Raw genomic sequence first — 17,575 nt, 5'->3', positions numbered from 1 at the left:
AGGCCTCAAAGCCTGAAGTGACTTACCCTCCCCATGTTGATAATGGGATTCATACGGTGCAGAGTGGGAGAGTGAGCAGAGACAGTGGATTTCAGGGCCTTACAACCCAGTGAATTAACCCCTAAGAGAACTCTTCCTTCCCCAAGAGGGGAAAGAAAGAAGAGGAGAGAGGCGTCCCACAGCTGGTGGCTAAAACAGCCGCTCTCACCTCAGTCCATTCGGGGAAGGGGCTACAAAGCAGACAATCTTTATTCACAACTGGGGCAGCAGAGGGGAGGTACCCCCAGGTCAGTCCAAAAGCAGAGACGCTGGGTGGAGCAGATGGAGCAGGGTAGGGACTCAGCACTCGTCCTCTCCCAGTAGGGCATAAGGGTTTCGGGCAGCCAGGCTGGACCCTGGAGCTGAAGTTGGGGTGTCCTCATCCCCTTCCCCCTCCTCATCCGCATCCCGGTCCTCCTCTCCCTCCTCCTCACAGGAGCTGCTCAGCTCTTCTTCTTCCTCCTCCTCCTCGTCACCTGCTGGCCCCACCCTGCCCTGCAAAACCACCAGCTCTGTGGTCTCCGGATGGGACTCCCAGGTGCCTGGGGAACCAAAACAAGAAAGGAAAGTTTTAAGCAAGGAACTAAAGCCAAAGAAAGGTGGGGCAGAGGCAAAGACTAAGAGTAACAATTGGTTTTGCAGCCGCCAGCATTCGCCCATTCATTCATTCAGACTCCCAGGTGCTAGGCACTGAGCAGCAGCTCCGCCTACATGAGCTCTCCACCGCCGCCTGACCAGGGGGCAACTACCACCCTGCCTTTGCGGATCAGGAAACTGTCTCAAAGACGCTTAGGAACACAGAGTTGGCCGACAGGTACAGAATCCAGGCCTGACCCTCGTTCTGTGTGGCCACAAAGCCCACACCCTTCTGCCTACAGTATAGCACAAGAACACTGGCTGTCTGACCTTTCTGTTCACTGTAGCCCGGGGGATGAAAACACAGGCTGAGGCGGCCGTCCAGTGCCAGCCGTAGGAGGCTATTGGCTGCTCTGTACACATCGTTCCGCGCTGCCTTAGCTGTCTTATAACCACGCTTCTCTGCCCAGGCTGGAGAGAGAGAAGACAATAGTGGGGAGGGAAGCCATTAACTGGGCCCAGTCACCACCACCCCATTCCCATAACACAGCTCTTCCAGTTTTCTCCAAGAACATCCCAGGCCACTGATCTTGCAGGCCCCCCGACAGAAATCCAGGCATGAGTAGCCAGGTGCTTCACCAATGGCAGAACCTCTGAGGAGCGGTGAGGAGATAGGGCAGGGTTCAGGGTAAGGGGAGGGGAAACCAGGAACATGGAGCCCACCTTCACAGATGTCCCAGGCACACCAGGGGTGTTCCGCTGAGGGATCCTTGGCCTCTGGGTGGCGCAGGCGGAGCAGGACCTGCACAGGGATTCGAGAGGCCAGGTAGCCCACGGCAGTGTATGGCTCCTGGATTTGGGCAATGGGGTAGATCCCTGCCAGAACCTGAGGGGAAACAAAATGCTCAGTCTGTTCCTGACCTCCTGCCTCTTCTCCCTCCCTGCCCCCTCTGCCCTCATACCTGTAACTGCCTGGGCAGAAGGGATGGGAATATGAGGCCAGGGCAGTCACAGAGCTTCACAGAGGGGGTGAGAAAGTAGGTCTGAAAATATCTGGTGTGGCCAGGAGTTCTGGAGACACTCACAACCTTCCTGCCCACCAGCCCGTTGATCAGAGAGGACTTGCCCACATTGGGGAAACCTAAGGAAGGCAAGAAAAATTAACATTGGACAGTTCCCTACTCTGCGACAGGCAGGATGCAGTACTGTAGCCATAGATAAAAAGGGAAGTAAGGCACAGAAATTAAGGAAGCAGTATAACCCTGCAAATTTCAAATCAGACTCTGGGCCACCAGGGCTGAATCCTGGCCTCTCCACTTATCAGTTTTGTAACCTCAAAGCAATTTACTTCATTTTCTGAGCCTCTGTTTCCTCATTTTACAAGTGCAGATACCTTCAAGCTCAAAGTGGTCAGGATTAAATACGACTGTGTGGTTCAGTGCCTGCAGTACACTAAATGCCCAATACAAGTGAGACATGCAGCTCATAATCATCGGAACTTCTCCAGGGAAAAGACTGGAAACCCTTGAGGCTCACTGCCACTCTCTTCAGGACCACCTCCATCACTCTGGGTGACTTTGGTATCTGCACAGGTGGCCTGTTTAGCACCCTGGCCTCTCAGTGCCAGCATCTATCTTCCAAAGGTCATTTCCAACTACCCACTGCCATGGTCATACCCTGGATCTGGTCAATTCACACCTCCAAAATCTCAACTGCAAGCACCACTCTCTGCCCTGATATCCTATCATTCCAGCTCACTTATTCTGTTCCTCAGTTCCAATAAATCTTCACTATTCCATACAGGACTCATGTCCTCACTTCCCTTCTTACCCAACTGAGATACCATGACCCAGCTCTACAGCCAGCCCCTTTCACAGACCATGAACTCCCAAGTCCTGCCCCTCTTCTCCATCTTACTTATTCCCATGGCTCCCATCTCCCAATGCTCTGACACTCTGGCTTGTCCCATAATCACCAAGGTCGCTCCCACATCAAGATCTTTTCATTTACTGATCCCTTGGCCTGGAAGGCCCTTTGCCCCTATCTCCAAATGGCTACTTCCTCTCAACATCCCGGGTTCTTCCCAGAGGGGGCTTTCCATGAGAACCCTCCTCTCTAGGTCACTCTCTACTCCCTTTCATTGCCCCTAAATAATATGATTTCAAATCATGAATCAATTCACTTCCAAGGCAATAAGCTCTGTGATAGTAGGGACTTTCATGGCAGCTTAATGTGCTCCTGGAACACCCCCTGGCACTTAGTAAATATTTGCCGATAACTAGAAGTAAATCTAAGCTCAGGACTGCCTGTGCCACAGAAAATGCTCTCCCTTACATAACTGAACACAGAGAAATTACTGCAGATGCTTGAAAGAGTGGACACCCCACCTCCCACCCTTGCCAGGGAGAAGCAGGAGGAAAGGACTGGAAAGGGTGCCATCTGTCAGCAGTCAGGTAGGTTGTTCCCAGGACAAAAAGAAGACTAAAGTCAGGAGCGTTTCCAAGGAGCCCAACTAACTACTCTACTCTCCTTAATTTGATTCCCCTATCACCTCAGATGCCACAACTTTGCCCAAGTCCCTTCTTACCTCTCCCACCAACAAAGGAAAGAGGCCCTGGGCCCTAATCATACATTCCTTTCTTCCCCACCAAGAGCAGGGACAAGGCTCTTAATTCAGGGAAGATTCTCCTTGACGATAGACTTAAAGGGATAAGTCTCAGAAAGATACTAATGCTAACTAAGCTCCTGCTAGGACTTAGTGATTTCTCTACTACAAATTGATGAATACCATGGAACAGTTAAGACATATGTCATTTAGAACAACGCCTGGTACTTGGTAAGCACCATGTAAATATTAAATTTTAACAATTGTGATTATTACTATTAACACTATTGGTCAGTCATCATAGGCTATCCCTATGCTATTCTCTTCATTCCTCACATCTGTTCTTCTAATTGGGTATCAGCATCCTCATTCTAAAAATCAAAATAACTAAGACTCAGAGTGAGTAAATAACTTGCTCAAAATCAGTATAGAGCTAAGAAAAGCCCGAATTTAACTCAAGGGTGCCAGGATCTTTCCACTATTGCCGACACTTTCCTTTTCTGAAATTCTGTACTTCAGAGGAGGCCGCCATGCATGGGCCACCACTTCCTTACCCACACAGCCGATGGTCACCACCCCATCTTTGTAGCGCTCCCGGGTTGGGCCGGTCGGCTCCATCGCTGAGTCAGTCTGCTGCTCCACCAGGACTGCAGGTCCATCCTCCTCTTCCTCCTCCTCCCCAGAGCCATTTCCCCAGGTGGCCCCTGCCACATCTCGGGCAATCTTCTCCCGCCAGCTGCTCAAATCCACTGTCAGGGAAGGAGAAGATGAGGAAGGTTCTCCCCAGGGCCCATAGAGTTCTATGCACTGCACAGCTGATCTAACTGGCACCCTCTGGAGTTGGAAAGTGCCAACCTACATGACAGATTCTCCCTAGCCTTCACTTGACCCCACCCAGAAATCATGTGAATTTTTGAGTTCCAGAAAAATACTGGGAAGACTGAAGGCAACAGACCACTGGGGCTCCTGCCTATCTGCTGCCTTTGTTGCCACCAAGTCAGTTTGCTCCCTCTTCTATCCCTCCCCCTGGCTGCTCACCTACATCCACAATAGAAAGGACGAACTTCAGGGAAGGTAAGCAAAATGACTCCAGGCCTTGGGTCACCCCCAAATCCTTCCACAGCTCCCCTCTAAGAGTATATACCTTTCCCTGCAGTGATGGCTTCACAGGCTCTCAGCAACTGCTCTGGCCCCAGGGCCCGAGTCCAACCTCTCCCCCGCCTCCGACTCTTCTTCAAAACTGAGATCAGAGGGCACAAGTGTTAGTGCATGGGCTTATGCACCCCATCTCACCCACCACCCTTAGGCCCAAGATCAGGTACTCCTTTGTCAACGAGGCTCTCTGTTCTCCCTGTTGTCCCCTGCCACCCCACCTCTCCCATGCTGCCTTCTTCATTGCCCACTCACCGCTACTGGGGTCCTCTGGGGTGCGGGGGTCCCGAGGGAAAGAGGTAAAAAGGACTATGTGGAGCTGGGGATAGTGTTGGTGAAAATAATGCTTCCAGGCAACCACGAGAGCCGGTGGGGCTAGATCCACCTTGTTCAGGACCAAGATCAAGGCCAACCCAAGTTCTCCAGTCACGTACTCGTAAAGTGCTGGTGGGAAATTCACAACCTGGGACAGGGTTGGTGAGAGGAGGGAGCAATCAGAGGTCAACGCAGAGTTCTCTGCCTCCAGCTCCCCACTCACCAGGCACCACTCAGAGACAAGACTCTGGTGGTAGCGGATTCTGGGGCAAAAGGGTAAATCAGCAAAACTGAACTAGAAAAATAAAGTAGCAGTAAGCAATACCTGTGCATCTGTCTCTGGGGGACTTCTTACAGGTCCTGATTAGGGATAGAAATGAGCCAAAAACAGGACAAGGAAACAGTGATACCTAGCACACTGGCGTAAAGGTTGGGGTCAGGCATGGGGGTGGGGGTTGGGATAAAACTTAATACCTGTTTTTGTGTGCACACAATGATCTGCATGTATATACATGCACATATACTCATGCACATGTCTGCAGGCTTGTGATGAGCATGTGTGGCTGTGTGAGTGCGTGTGAGCACACACATGTCTGTATGTGCACGAGGGCATGTATACGTGCCGTTAAGGACTTCCAACCTAAATGTCCCCAGAGACCTCTCTTTTTCCCACTAGAGGACAGCAACGGAGTGGCAAAGCCAGGTTAACACAAGGGTTGCCCAGCAGCCAAGTTTAGAGCCTTAACCACTATCCTAGCCTTCCATGTAAGGCTGAGCTCTGTAGTGACTGATGTGGCGGGGCAGGGGAAGCCCCCAGCTGCCTTCACAGAATCCCGGGGAGCACCACACTAGAACTTTCTATTGGTTTAGCTGTGGTGGAATGAAAACGGGATACCTAGTTCTTTATCAAAGGAAGTAAAGAAGAGAGTCTGTTAACCAGAGCAGGAGTGACAAGCTGTGACACTGATGAATGAAGGACTGAGTTCCTCACTGCAGACATCACTATGAGGTAGAGAAGACTAAAAAAGAAAGATACCTCTCCATCTCCCAACTCCTGCCTCTGCCCTTTACCCCATAAGAATCTTCCTCCCCCATCCCCCTTGTCACCCTCATCCCGAGTACTCACTGGATGTCGGGTATCAGTGATAAGCAGAATAATGTCAGACATCTCCAACACACGCCACAGCTGCCTCCATGTCTGAAAAGACAAGATCAGTGGAAGAGTACCTAAGTCCAGAATTCCTCTCCTGACTGACCCCAGACCAACTGGACCAAAGGTCACTATGCCCAACTCCTGTCCCCATTCCATTCTCACCTCCAGATTATGTTCAAAGTAGCTGAGTTTCTCAGAGGTGTAAGCCCCATGAATCTTCCCAAGATACTCCTGGAAGCTCCGTTCCTCCTGGCTCATTAGCTGCTCTTTGGACATCTCATAGCTCCAAGGAGGACGTCGGGGAAAGTCCAGGACTGGGAAGTTAAGAAAAAGTCCAAGTAAGTCTGAGAATAGTTTCAGGGCTCAAGAGTGGATCCCAGACCTCTCACCCCTCACAGTCAGCTTTTCCTCCTCCAACCTCCTTCCCCCAGCCCATTGCCTCTCCCAAACATCCAGGTGTTGAGCTCTCACCTGAGCCAGGCTGATAGACCTCCCGGATGTCCAGCTCCAGCAGCTCAGCACCGCCCGGCTGTAGCACTTGCTCGCGGGCTGCCCTCTTTCTCCTTTCCACCTCCTCGCGGCTATCTCGCTCAAAATGCAGCCGGTATCTAATGGGACAGGGACCCAGCATTTCTTGCAATCCCGTGGCCACAAACTCCCCTCCGTAGAGCTTTCTCTCCAGACTTTTCAAGTCTCCTCTCAGTCGACTCTCCCTCCAGTACCTCTCCCGCAACACTCGGCCTTCCCCTAAACCTCGCCCTTTTAAAAGCCAAGAACTCTCTCCAGCCCCTCCGGTAGGGAGGATTGTGGCCCGCTCCAGTGAGCCAGCTGCCTGCGGAGACTCGGCATCCCAGTCCCTCCTCCTCCACCAGCAGCAGCCAGCTTTTCCCCCCAACACTCTCACTTCCGGGTAGGCGGGGATGCCCCGGCCAGCGCCCCCTGCCTGCTCTCACCGATTTGGGTCATAGCTTCGAGGACCCAGCCCCTGGGAAGGCTGCTGGTTGAGCCTGCGGATTTGATGGGTCACAGATTCCCCGTCCGAGGTGTCGGTCTGCTCCTCCCGCCGCTCCCGGCTCCCGCTGCGGCTGTTGGAACTGGATCGCAGCCCATCTTGAAGCCCTGCGGGGAGGAGGCGGTGACGCCAATATGGGACGGCTCTAAGGGGCCGTAAGACCCCCTCCCCGGTCTGTGTGCTTCCCCTCACACCACCCCACTTCTGTTGAGGCCCGATCCTTCCACCATCCTGCCCAAGACCCTACCGGATGTGCGTTGGGGGGGAGTCATTCCTCCTCCAGGGACTTGCGGGGATGGCGCCCCGTTCGAGCTGGAGGGATTCCCCTCCCCCAATTCTCCATCCTTTCCCACCCCTTCCAGGGAGACTGGGGTGAGAGAACCCCGATCGTCGGCACGCGGCCAACACCCACTCCTATGCCCCGCAGGGATGCGGCGGGCACACCCCTCCTTCCAGAGGTGCGGGAGCCCGAGCCCCGCCCCCTCCCCTCGCTACCGCACTGACCTCGCTTCCGCTCCCGCTTGTCCTGCAACTGCTTCTTCTTTTGCTTCACGCTGAAGGGCTTCTTTCTCGGCATGGCCCGGACCAGTCACCTGGCCCACCCGCCGCCGAGCTCCCGCCGCCTCAACTGACTCCCCCCCCCACCCCCCCGGGCAACCCCCGCCGCAAAGGCCTGGGACCCTAGAGGGGCGGGGCTATGAGGTGACGTCAGCGGGCGGGCCTGGCCGATTTGCCCCCCCGTTGCCTGGGTGAAGGCGAAGGAAATACGGCCACTTCCTTCTGGGAGCGAGGCGAGACGAGGATGCGGGGTGGGCTACCCGCACGTGAGAGTCAGTGGCACGGAGAGGGCGCAGCAGCTGCGAGGAAGGAGGCGCGCGTGGGAGGATCAAGCTAACTTCGTCACGGACGCTACCAACTCGCGTTCGGAGGAGGGGGGAACGTGTGTCACCACTACCTTTCGCGCTGGGGGGGAAGCTACCACTCACCTGGAGGGGGCGGTGGAGCGGAGGGCGGGTCCTACCACCTGGGAGAAAGAGGAGCGGGGATGCGCTGAACCTGCTCTACCCACCCCCACCCCGGGCTTGACCCTAATGGAAAGACGGGACTGCGCGTCCCGGGAATGAAGTCCAGTTGCTCGTCTACGCTGGGGGCGGGGTCAGACGTCTCGAGGGGCGGGTAGCGGTCTGAAGAGTCCTGGGACCCAAATTCCTTGTGGGAGCGATAAGGAGCAGGTTTACAGATCATAAAGGCAAGCGCAGGCGAGGAAGGAAATCCAGGTGGGACAAGGATTTTTGGAGAGAGGTCAGAGGGCATGAAGTTGTGACTGCAGCCGTTACCATAGTAACCGGGAACCGGATGTGGCGATCTTAAGGGGCGACAGCTCTCTCAGGTCTTCTGGCCCGAGAGCCTATGGACTCTATGGCACACAATGAGGAGCCGGTTGTGGGGTTTTTTTTCAGAGAGGGGATAAGAGAGGAATTCTTCAAAGCATTTATAGGAACGCAACAAAAAGAAGGCTTGAGACTGCCTCTGTGCCTGGCAGAGACCGAGGGAGGCGTTTTATGAGAGAATGAGCCGCACAAAAGCTCCTCGGAGCCTTCCGGAAGTGAAATGGCGGGAGCCTCAGCCTTTCCATTCACCCCCCGGAAGCGGAAATAGAATCCCAGCGTGCCCCTTCCTCACTGCCCTCCAAATCCCGCTGCAGCCATTGCCGCAACCACGATGCCGAAACGAAAGAAGCAGAATCAGCAGCAGCCGCCGCCACCGCAGCAGCCCCCGCTGCCAGAGCGGGAAGAGACTGGAGACGAGGAGGATGGGAGTCCTATCGGTGAGGAGCTCGGGAGGGGTGTGCACATGCCTGTCAGCTGGCCGAGGCGAGGGGTTAAGGTCTGAAAAGGTGCGGGGGAGGGGGCTCTAACGGAAGGAGGAAGGGCGCAAGCGCTGGGGCGGGGATAGGAGGCTGTCCGGTGTGGAACCCTGAGCGAGTTCTCTTCCTTGACCCCTCAACTTCGATCCGGCCTCTAACCTTTCTGAAGAAGGCAGGGGAGGAGAGGATAAAGAGCTCGTGTGCGCAGTCGCAGAACGCCAAGGGAGAGGGGGCCCTAGAGGTTGCAGATTGCGATGACTAGGATAACAATTTGTTACCAGACTTGCACGGGGAAGGTAGAAGTGCTGCCTTCCCTAAACTACTCTGGGGCGGGGGAGATCGTTCTGACTGGCCAGCAGTTAAAGAGAGGGATTGGATTACTTCTGGAATCACCTGGGATGTTTTGGGTAGCAACTATGTAAGGGAAAGAGAAAGATACCCTTCCCGCATTATCTTTTTTTTTTTTTCAAACTAGAAACGCTTTTTTGAGGAAAGGGCAGGGAGATTTGCCTGAGAACTTGTAACACTGCTGAGAATGTATCTGGCTTTACTGATTGAATTAAGAAATGAGTAGTAAAAAAACATAAGAGGATCATCGGTACGTTAGTTCATTCTGATGACTATACTTTCATATCTACTCTTAGGACCACCCAGCCTTCTGGGCCCTCCCCCCATGGCCAATGGAAAGCCTGGTGACCCCAAGTCAGGTGAGGATGAGGGGGCTCTGAATCTTTGATTAGGTCCTGGAGAAGGGAGCAACGGAAGGACTAAAACCCAGGAGGACTTAAAACCAGAAGATCAGGGATTCTGTACAGAAATGAATGGAGAGATGTTATATATTCACAGATTGGAAAGCTCAATGTTATACAAATGTCACTTATTCCCAAAATGATCTATAGATTCAATGCATTTCCAGTTACAATCCCTATAATGGAAATAAGCATTCTGTGTTATTACATGGAAATGCAAAGGATCAGGCTGAGAGACTGCAAATACAATCTTGAAGTAGGAGGACTTACCCTGAATATCACTATTTACTGTAGACCTATATTAGCTATGGTGTGGTATTGGCACAACAACAGACCTAAAAGTCAATAGCCCGGTACAAAAAGTCCAGTAACAGGCCTGCACATACGTAGACACCTCATTTATGATGAAGATGGAGCTGAAATAGTGGTCATTTCAGTAAATGATGCTGGATTAATTGGATATTCACGGGGGGGGGGATGAATTCTGACCTCCTATTCATATTGTATGTAAACATCAACTCCAAGTGAACTGTAGATCTAAGTGTTAAAGGTAAAGAAAAATATTTTCATGGTCTTAGAGGAGATAGGAGTTCCTAAACAGACCAGAAACATTATAAAGATTGATAAACTGAACTACATTAAACTTTTATTAATCAAATGACACCATTAAGAAATTAATAGGAAGTCATAGAATAGAAAATATTTGCAATAAATAGAACCGATAAAGAGCTTGTATCTAGGATATACACAGGACTCTTTTAGACAACCTGTTAGAAAAATGGGCAAAGTATCAGAACTCTCTCAAAAACAGATCTAAATGACTAAGAACATGTGAACAAGAACTCAGTATCATTAGTTGTTAAATAATCACAAGACGAAAACATAACACTTAAGACCCTTGTGCATGTTGGTGAGATTGTAAAATGGTGCAATTCTATGGAAAACACTACGGAGTTTCCTCAAAAAAAATTAGAACTAGAACTACCACATGATCCAGCATTCCCACTTCTGGGTATATGTCCAAAAGAATGGAAAGCAGGATCTTGAAGAGATACTTGCACACTCATATTCATAACAGCACTATTCACAATAGCCAAGAAATGGAAGCAACCCAGATGTTCATTGACAGATGAATAAACAAAATACATATATATATATATTCATACAACGGAATATTATACAGCCCCCAAAGGGAATGGAATCTTGTCACATGCTACAGCATGGATGAACCTTCAAGCCATCTTGCTAAATGAAACAAGCCAATCAAAAAAAGACAAATGTATAATTCCACTTATGAGGTATTTAAAGTAGTCAAATTCATAGAAGCAAAGTAGAATGGTGGTTACTAGGAGCTGGGTGGAGGGGTAGAAGGAGAGTTGTTTAGTAGCTATAGAGTTTCAGTTTTGCAAGATGGAAAAGTTCTAAAGATCTGTTTCACAACAATGAGAATTTACTTCACACTACTAAAACATGCACTTAAAAATAGTTAAGATGGCAGATCTTTGGCACCTGGCTGGCTCATTCAGTAGAGCATGCCACTGTTGATCTCAGGGTTGTGAGGTCGAGCCCCACGTTGGGCATAAAGTTTGCTTTAAAAAAAAAAAAAGACAGCAAATTTTACGTTACATTACATGTACAAATTTAACGTTACATGTTCCACAATTTAAAAAAAAAAACCTCTCCAGAGTGGCAAAAATGAAAAAAATCGACAATACTAAGTGTTGTCAAGACTATGGAACAATTGCCGGTGGGAGTGTAAATTGGTACAGCCACTTTAAAAAAGAAAGTTTGACTTCATTAAACTTTAGCATACATATACCCTAGGACCCAACAATACCTCTACTACGTTTATACTCAACAGAAATGCATACATATGTGTAACAAAGACATGTATAAAAATGTTCATAGCAGCATTTTTCGTTATAGCCCCAAACTGGAATCCACCCACATGTCCACCATCAGTAGAATGGATAAATAAGTTGTTGTGTGTGCATGCAATGGGATACTACACTGCAATGAAAATGAACGAACTCCTGCTACAGGCAACCTGGATGAATCTCACAAACACGATGTTGAGCGAAAGGAGCCAGACAGAAAAGAATGCAGACTGTATGATTCCATTTATGCGAAGTTCAAAAACAGGCAAAAACTAACCTATGGTGCTAGAAGTCAGGATAGTGGTTACCTTTGGGGAGGAGGGTGGAATAGTGGGATAGGAGGGGCACAAAGGGGGGGAGGAATTGCGAGTATAAGAAGGCTCTATCCCTTCACCTGGGTGGTAAAAACACAGGTGTGTTTACTTTGATGGTAATTGAGTTGTACACTTAAAACTGGTGTATTTTTCTGTATGTATATTGTACTTCAATAAAAAGTAAAAAAACAAAAACACAGGGCTTCCTTATCCGGATTAAGCTGGCCACTGATCACCTTTCCATGTCTTTCTTTCTCTCTCTTTCTCTCCAGCTCTTCACAGAGGTCCTCCAGGATCAAGGGGACCAATGATTCCACCACTGCTGAGTCTCCCACCTCCTCCCCGGGGCAGAGGCCCAATTCGGGGAGGCCTAGGCCCCAGGTGTGGCCCATATGGTCGTGGTTGGTGGGGGGCCAATACTGAACCTCCTTTTCCTGGACCAGGCCATGGGGGTCCTTCCAGGGGAGGCTTTCACAAAGAGCAGAGAAATCCTCGAAGGCTCAAAAGTTGGTCTCTTATCAAAAATACCTGCCCGCCCAAGGATGGCCCCCAAGTTGTGGAAGGTGAGGTCCATTTTTCAATGCCTATACACATTTAATATCCATCACTCCCAGAATGCCTGTGACTCTACCATTCTAAAATGTCTGGAAATGGCAGGGAGTAGAAAATCTGACTGCCCTCTCTATCTCTGCTTTTTGTTACATTTGTTTCCTTTCTTATATTTTAAACTTACCAATTTTCACTTGTTTACAGACAAATCCAACCGCCCTGTCTGCCGACACTTTGCCAAAAAGGGCCACTGTCGATATGAGGACCTCTGTGCCTTCTACCACCCAGGCGTCAATGGACCTCCTCTGTGAGACTGTGCCTTCCCATCGAGGCTGGAAGGAGCCCTCTGACCCAGCGGCCATATATTTCCCTGTGGCCCTGTGATGGCTACTGTGAGGCTGTTCCACCCACCACCCTCAGTCAGTGACACCCACCCCCATCCGCCACCTCCCCAATTTGGGGTCCAGAGCTGTGTTTCATCACTGGTGCCCAGTGTGTGGGCTTTCTTCTGATCCAGCCTCCAGAGACTCGCCTTCAAGACCCCATCTTTGCTCCCTTCAACTCCCTCCTGGATCCTCTTCCCCCTCGCCAACTGACTGCTGAACAGGAAACCTCTTTGGTGCTGTTTCTTGTGCATCTGTCCACCCAGCCCCCGGTACTGCCCTCGATTCCTGAGAGCCCTGGAGCAGTTTCCTACCATTCCCTTCTTCTAGCTGCTTGTTTTAAGTCCTTTTTATGTGACAGCCCCTACCCCCGAAGTTGCCAGTTGCTCTGTGAAACTCACCAGGTTGACCTGGGGTCAAGTATGGATGACGGGTGCAGAGTTACTCCCTGAAAGGCCACTCTCCCTGCTTTTGGATTTTGTAGTTTCTACATCCGTAGCATGATCCCCACCGCTCTGGTCTGTGATCACTGTGCTTTGTGAAACTGTGCATCCCCTCATACGTAGCCTTTCTCAGTGTCCGTGGCATCTTTGTGACTTCCCAACACTAGAGTAAGTTTTTCTGCCAAAATGAGTGAGGCTCTTGGTGCCCTCTAGACTTTCCGCACCTCCCAACATGGGAGAATTGTGAAACTTTCCACAAGACTGCCTCCCTGGTCTCCCCATTCTCCTGGTGTCGGTTTTTCTGGGTTTGACACAAGCCCATGAGATGTCCTCTGAAGCCTCTGACGGGCTACCCTATTTCCTCTCCAGCCCACTTTAGTTAGAGTATGTCATTGTGAGGCCACCAGCCCTTTCGTCTGAATTCTGTGAATCTCCACCCGGCCTACCTTTGGGTGGAACCTGGACAGTACTGTCGCCCTCATCTAACCTTCTTCCCTACATCCCTGGCACTGGTTGTTTTCTGTGAAAACGGCAGTGAACAGGTTTGGTTTTGAACTGGCCCTGAGGAAATGGGTCAGGAGTTGTGTGGGCAAGACGGAAGGATGAGAGCCGTTGGAGAACTGAGAATGAATTTTTTTTCTTTTTAACATTTTTTTATATTAGTAATAAATGCAGTGGAAACAAGCATTTTCTTCAATCCCTGTGTTCCAGTCATCTCTGGAGGTGCAGATAAGGCTGTTCTTGTTGTAGTCACTTTATTCTTCCATTTGTTCATACACAGTGGTGATGGAGAAAGGAAAAGCTTGAGTTTCAGTCTGAAGGAACCAGCAAGGTCCCATTAACCTGTAAGCATCAAACACACCAGGCTGCATTACGTTCGAGAGTAAGGTTTTAGAGAACGGAAAGGCCAAGTATCCATGGAGTAATTTTTTAATATTCTACCCATGTTTGTAGGTTTGATGTTTTTGGAGTTGTAATGGCTAAAATGGTCTTTCAACAAATATTTGTAGATTTGAATGTGGCCCTGACAATATATTAGACACTAGAAATAACAGAACTAAAACCAGTGAATTTAAATCTACAGGGGAGACACGTTTATCAAAAAATCATGAATATGTGTAAGGTCACACCTGTCAAAAGTGAGACATAATGAAAAGAGAGTCGGTAATAAAGGGAGACTAGGAAGGTGACATCTGAGACAAGCTCTGATGGACAAGCAGGAGGCCTGAGGTGGAAGAGTAAAGTCCAAGCTAAGGTGTTTGCTAGCAGATGGGAAGAGTAGGAGACGAGGCAGAAGGAAGAAGAGCGAAACCACTCAGGGCCTTGCAGAACATAAAGATTTGGTTCTTTTTCTTAATACCAAAGCCTTTGAAGGGTCTTAGGCAGGTTGATATGGATTAGATTCGTTTTTCAACAAGATTGACTCAGTGTATGGAGCTGACCAGGCTTGGAAGTGCCTTCAAAGGTAACCAGTAGTCCAGGTGAGTTATAGTATAGACTTGGGTAGTGGAACAGGAGAAAAGTAGATATTTGAAAATAGGTCAAAATGAAAGTATTTTAGGTTTATCAGGGTAGTTCTGGCTTGCATAACTAACATTTAAAAAGAAAGGGAGAAAACAATGCTAGGAATTTGTTTGAAATAACTGAGTTTGAGCTGCCTTTTAAGATCTCCGATAGGAGAAAGAAAATAGGTGGGTATACAGGTTTGGTATTCATATTAAAACTAGTGACATAAATGTCTTCTGCATATCTGAGTGTTTTACAATATAGGTGGTAGTTAAACCATAAGCATGGAAACATTGATTATTAAGTACCTACTATGACCCAGTTTATCAGCTTTTAAGTTCAGTTGTAACAGAAACCAAAGGTAGTCTTAAAGCAAAATAGAAGTTTATTTCGTACAGTTGGAGAGGTAGACAGCCCAAGGTATCAGGCCACTACCTCAGGTATTCAGAACCCCTCCCCCCAGGTTTCAGCTCCACAATTACTGGGGTCAGATCCTCCTATTCATGGTTTGGAAAGTGAAGATAGCTTATCCATGTTCCAATTCTCAGTATGCACCAGGAAGGGCAGAGGACACCAGCTGTCTTGGAGGAAATTTCCTTAAAGCTAATACAGCTCTTCAACTTTATGCCACTGACTGTAATAACTAGTCTTCCTGGCTGCCACTGAAGCTTGGATAAGTGATCTTTATTCAAGCAGCTATGTGCTAAGCAAAATACTGGACTTACAGGATGAACATCCTCTATTAGCCCCTCTGCTAAAATTTCGGGGTGCAGTAGAGAGTAAGACTAAAAGTGTCAATGCCCTCCAGCCAAAGACCACCAGGAACACACCCATAGTCAAGCAACTGGATATATTAACTCCGCAGAGGTTATCTCACTAGAAGAGGTTAGGAATGACAGGACTAGGGTTTGTGCTAGGTGATTTGGGGGGAAGGTTCAGGGAACGAAATTGTTCTGGGTTGGGTGCTATCAGGAAGTGAGGGCAATATAATCTCATATAGAAGGAGGGAGAAATGAAACATGGCTAAAAGTATAGCTGGTCAAAAAAAGCCATCATTTTAGTGGAGAGGGGGCTATTTAATATTTATGGTGTTTGCAGAATGACCTTGTCTTTGTGCTTAGAGATTATGAACTTTGTCATACTTCATGACAGTCACAGTAGCCTTGGCTGACATTGGTGTTCTGTGAGGTTATGTTCAACCTGAGCACCATGGCCAAGCTGTTAGAATCAGGCCAATTCCAGTTGTCAGGGGCTGTTCTTCTCAAAAGTGAACACATGAATAATTACAGGTTGTGATTAATGATATGAAGGAAATAAATGAGGTACCGTATAGAGAATAATGGTCGGGGGCTACATAGGATGTGGTGGTTGGGTAGAACTCTCTGATGAATCCGTTGCTGAAGTCACCTGAGAGGAGAATGTCAAGTGGGAAGAAGAGAGGGCCCAGGAACAGCCTGGAGGAGGCCTGACATTTGGTGGCCAAGTAAGAATGAGGATGAAACCGACAAGGAGATGGAGGAGGGTTGGCCAGAGGGGGTTGGGGAGATATCTCAGAGTGTAGTGTCTTCTCTTTGCTTAATAAATATATTTTTTGAATAAATGAAGTAGACATGGCTTGCTGATGAGGGGGAATGAAGAAAGAGAATGACCTTTCAGTTTGGGCCCAAGTAACTAAATGAAAGGTGGTGTGATTTCTTGATGGGAAATCTGGAAGAGACAAAGGGTTAAGGAGTAAAAACAAGAGCTCGGTTTTATACATATTAATTTGACATATTTATTAGAGATCTCAGAGAGGATGTCCAATGAGCAGTTGGATTTGTGAGCCTGGAGCTTAGGGCAGAAGTTGGGGTCAAGAAGAGAAATTTGGGGGGTGCCTGGGTGGCTCAGTCGTTAAGCCTCTGCCTTCGGCTCGGGTCATGGTCCCAGGGTCCTGGGATCAAGCCCCACATCAGGCTCTCTGCTCGGCGGGAAGCCTGCTTCTCCCTCTCCCACTCCCCCTGCTTGTGTTTCCTCTTTCACTATCTCTCTCTCTGTCAAATAAATAAATAAAATCTTTTAAAAAAAATTGGGGGATCTTCATCAGTTATGGATGGTATTTAAAGTCATGAGACAGGGCACCTGGGTGGCTCAGTCATTAAGCGTCTGCCTTCGGCTCAGGTCATGATCCTGGGGTCCTGGGATCGAGCCCCGCATGGGTCTTCCCTGCTCCGCAGGAAGCCTGCTTCTCCCTCTCACACTCCCCCTGTTTGTGTTCCCTCTCTCGCTGTGTCTCTCTCTGTCAAATAAATAAAATCTTTAAAAAAAAAAAAAAAGTCGGGGCACCTGGGTGGCTCAGTCGTTAAGCATCTGCCTTCGGCTCAGGTCATGATCCCAGGGTCCTGGGATCGAGCCCCGCATCAGGCTCCCTGCTCCGCGGGAAGCCTGCTTCTCCCTCTCCCACTCCCCCTGCTTGGGTTCCCTCTCTCGCTGTCTCTCTGTCAAATAAATAAATAAAATCTTGAAAAAAAATAAAGTCATGAGACATAAGTGGTAAGTCTAGATAGAGAATGTCAAAGAATGTGCCTCAAAACATTTAGACCTAAGGAGAAGCCAGGAAAGGAGGGAAAGGGAGCAGCCCTTTAATGGAAGGGAAACCCACAGAGAGCAGGATCCCTGAAAAAAAACCAAAGAAGTGAGAATGATCATGTATGTGTGTCAAATGCTGCTGGGAGAGTAAGATAAGGACAGAGAATTGGCCCCCTATCTGTTGATCTTGGCAAGAATGGACTCATAATGGTATAGAGACAAAAGCATGGTTATAATGGTTTAAGGGGAGAACGGGAGCTGAAAGAGCTATGGGAGCATCTTGCTCCCACTTCTATTAAGTGGTACAGTTAGAAGCAAACCCAAATCTTGACTGTGGTGGTGGTTTAATGGTTATATATATGTCAAAACTTTGATCCAATTGTACATTTTGCAGTTTATTCCCCGACAATTTATTGTATGTGCAGTTTATTGTGTATCAATTATACCTCAGAAAAACTGTTAGCCCCACC

General features: G+C 48.9%; 2 protein-coding genes across 4 annotated transcripts; one reads left to right on the top strand and one right to left on the bottom strand.

Moving 5' to 3' along the window:
- Positions 1–231: 231 nt before the first annotated feature.
- Positions 232–8,015, bottom strand: GNL1 (G protein nucleolar 1 (putative)). The gene is made up of 13 exons (XM_035030688.1): positions 7,839–8,015; positions 7,357–7,709; positions 6,794–6,959; positions 6,312–6,448; positions 6,003–6,154; positions 5,814–5,885; positions 4,628–4,835; positions 4,365–4,460; positions 3,775–3,969; positions 1,578–1,756; positions 1,339–1,501; positions 946–1,086; positions 232–581 (listed from the first exon to the last, which is right to left on the bottom strand). The coding sequence occupies exons 2-13, from the start codon at positions 7,427–7,429 to the stop codon at positions 340–342; spliced, it is 1,824 nt and encodes a 607-aa protein (XP_034886579.1). The 5' UTR covers positions 7,430–7,709; positions 7,839–8,015; the 3' UTR covers positions 232–339.
- Positions 7,776–13,731, top strand: PRR3 (proline rich 3). 3 transcript variants are annotated; one of them, XM_035030690.1, is made up of 6 exons: positions 7,776–7,792; positions 8,558–8,680; positions 9,364–9,426; positions 11,395–11,577; positions 11,932–12,222; positions 12,413–13,731. In XM_035030690.1, the coding sequence occupies exons 2-6, from the start codon at positions 8,575–8,577 to the stop codon at positions 12,517–12,519; spliced, it is 750 nt and encodes a 249-aa protein (XP_034886581.1). In that variant the 5' UTR covers positions 7,776–7,792; positions 8,558–8,574; the 3' UTR covers positions 12,520–13,731. The 3 variants fall into 3 exon arrangements, with proteins under 3 accessions (XP_034886581.1, XP_034886580.1, XP_034886582.1); XM_035030689.1 differs by lacking the exon at positions 7,776–7,792 and having other exon boundaries at positions 8,356–8,680; XM_035030691.1 differs by lacking the exons at positions 7,776–7,792; positions 11,395–11,577 and having other exon boundaries at positions 8,356–8,680.
- Positions 13,732–17,575: the final 3,844 nt, after the last annotated feature.

The sequence above is a fragment of the Mirounga leonina genome, unplaced genomic scaffold (genome assembly GCF_011800145.1).
Source record: "Mirounga leonina isolate KUSES-001 unplaced genomic scaffold, KU_Mleo_1.0 Mir_366, whole genome shotgun sequence".
Taxonomy (NCBI): domain Eukaryota; kingdom Metazoa; phylum Chordata; class Mammalia; order Carnivora; family Phocidae; genus Mirounga; species Mirounga leonina.
The sequence above is the reverse complement of the archived record's forward strand: the minus strand, read 5'-3'. Positions and strand labels throughout refer to the sequence as shown.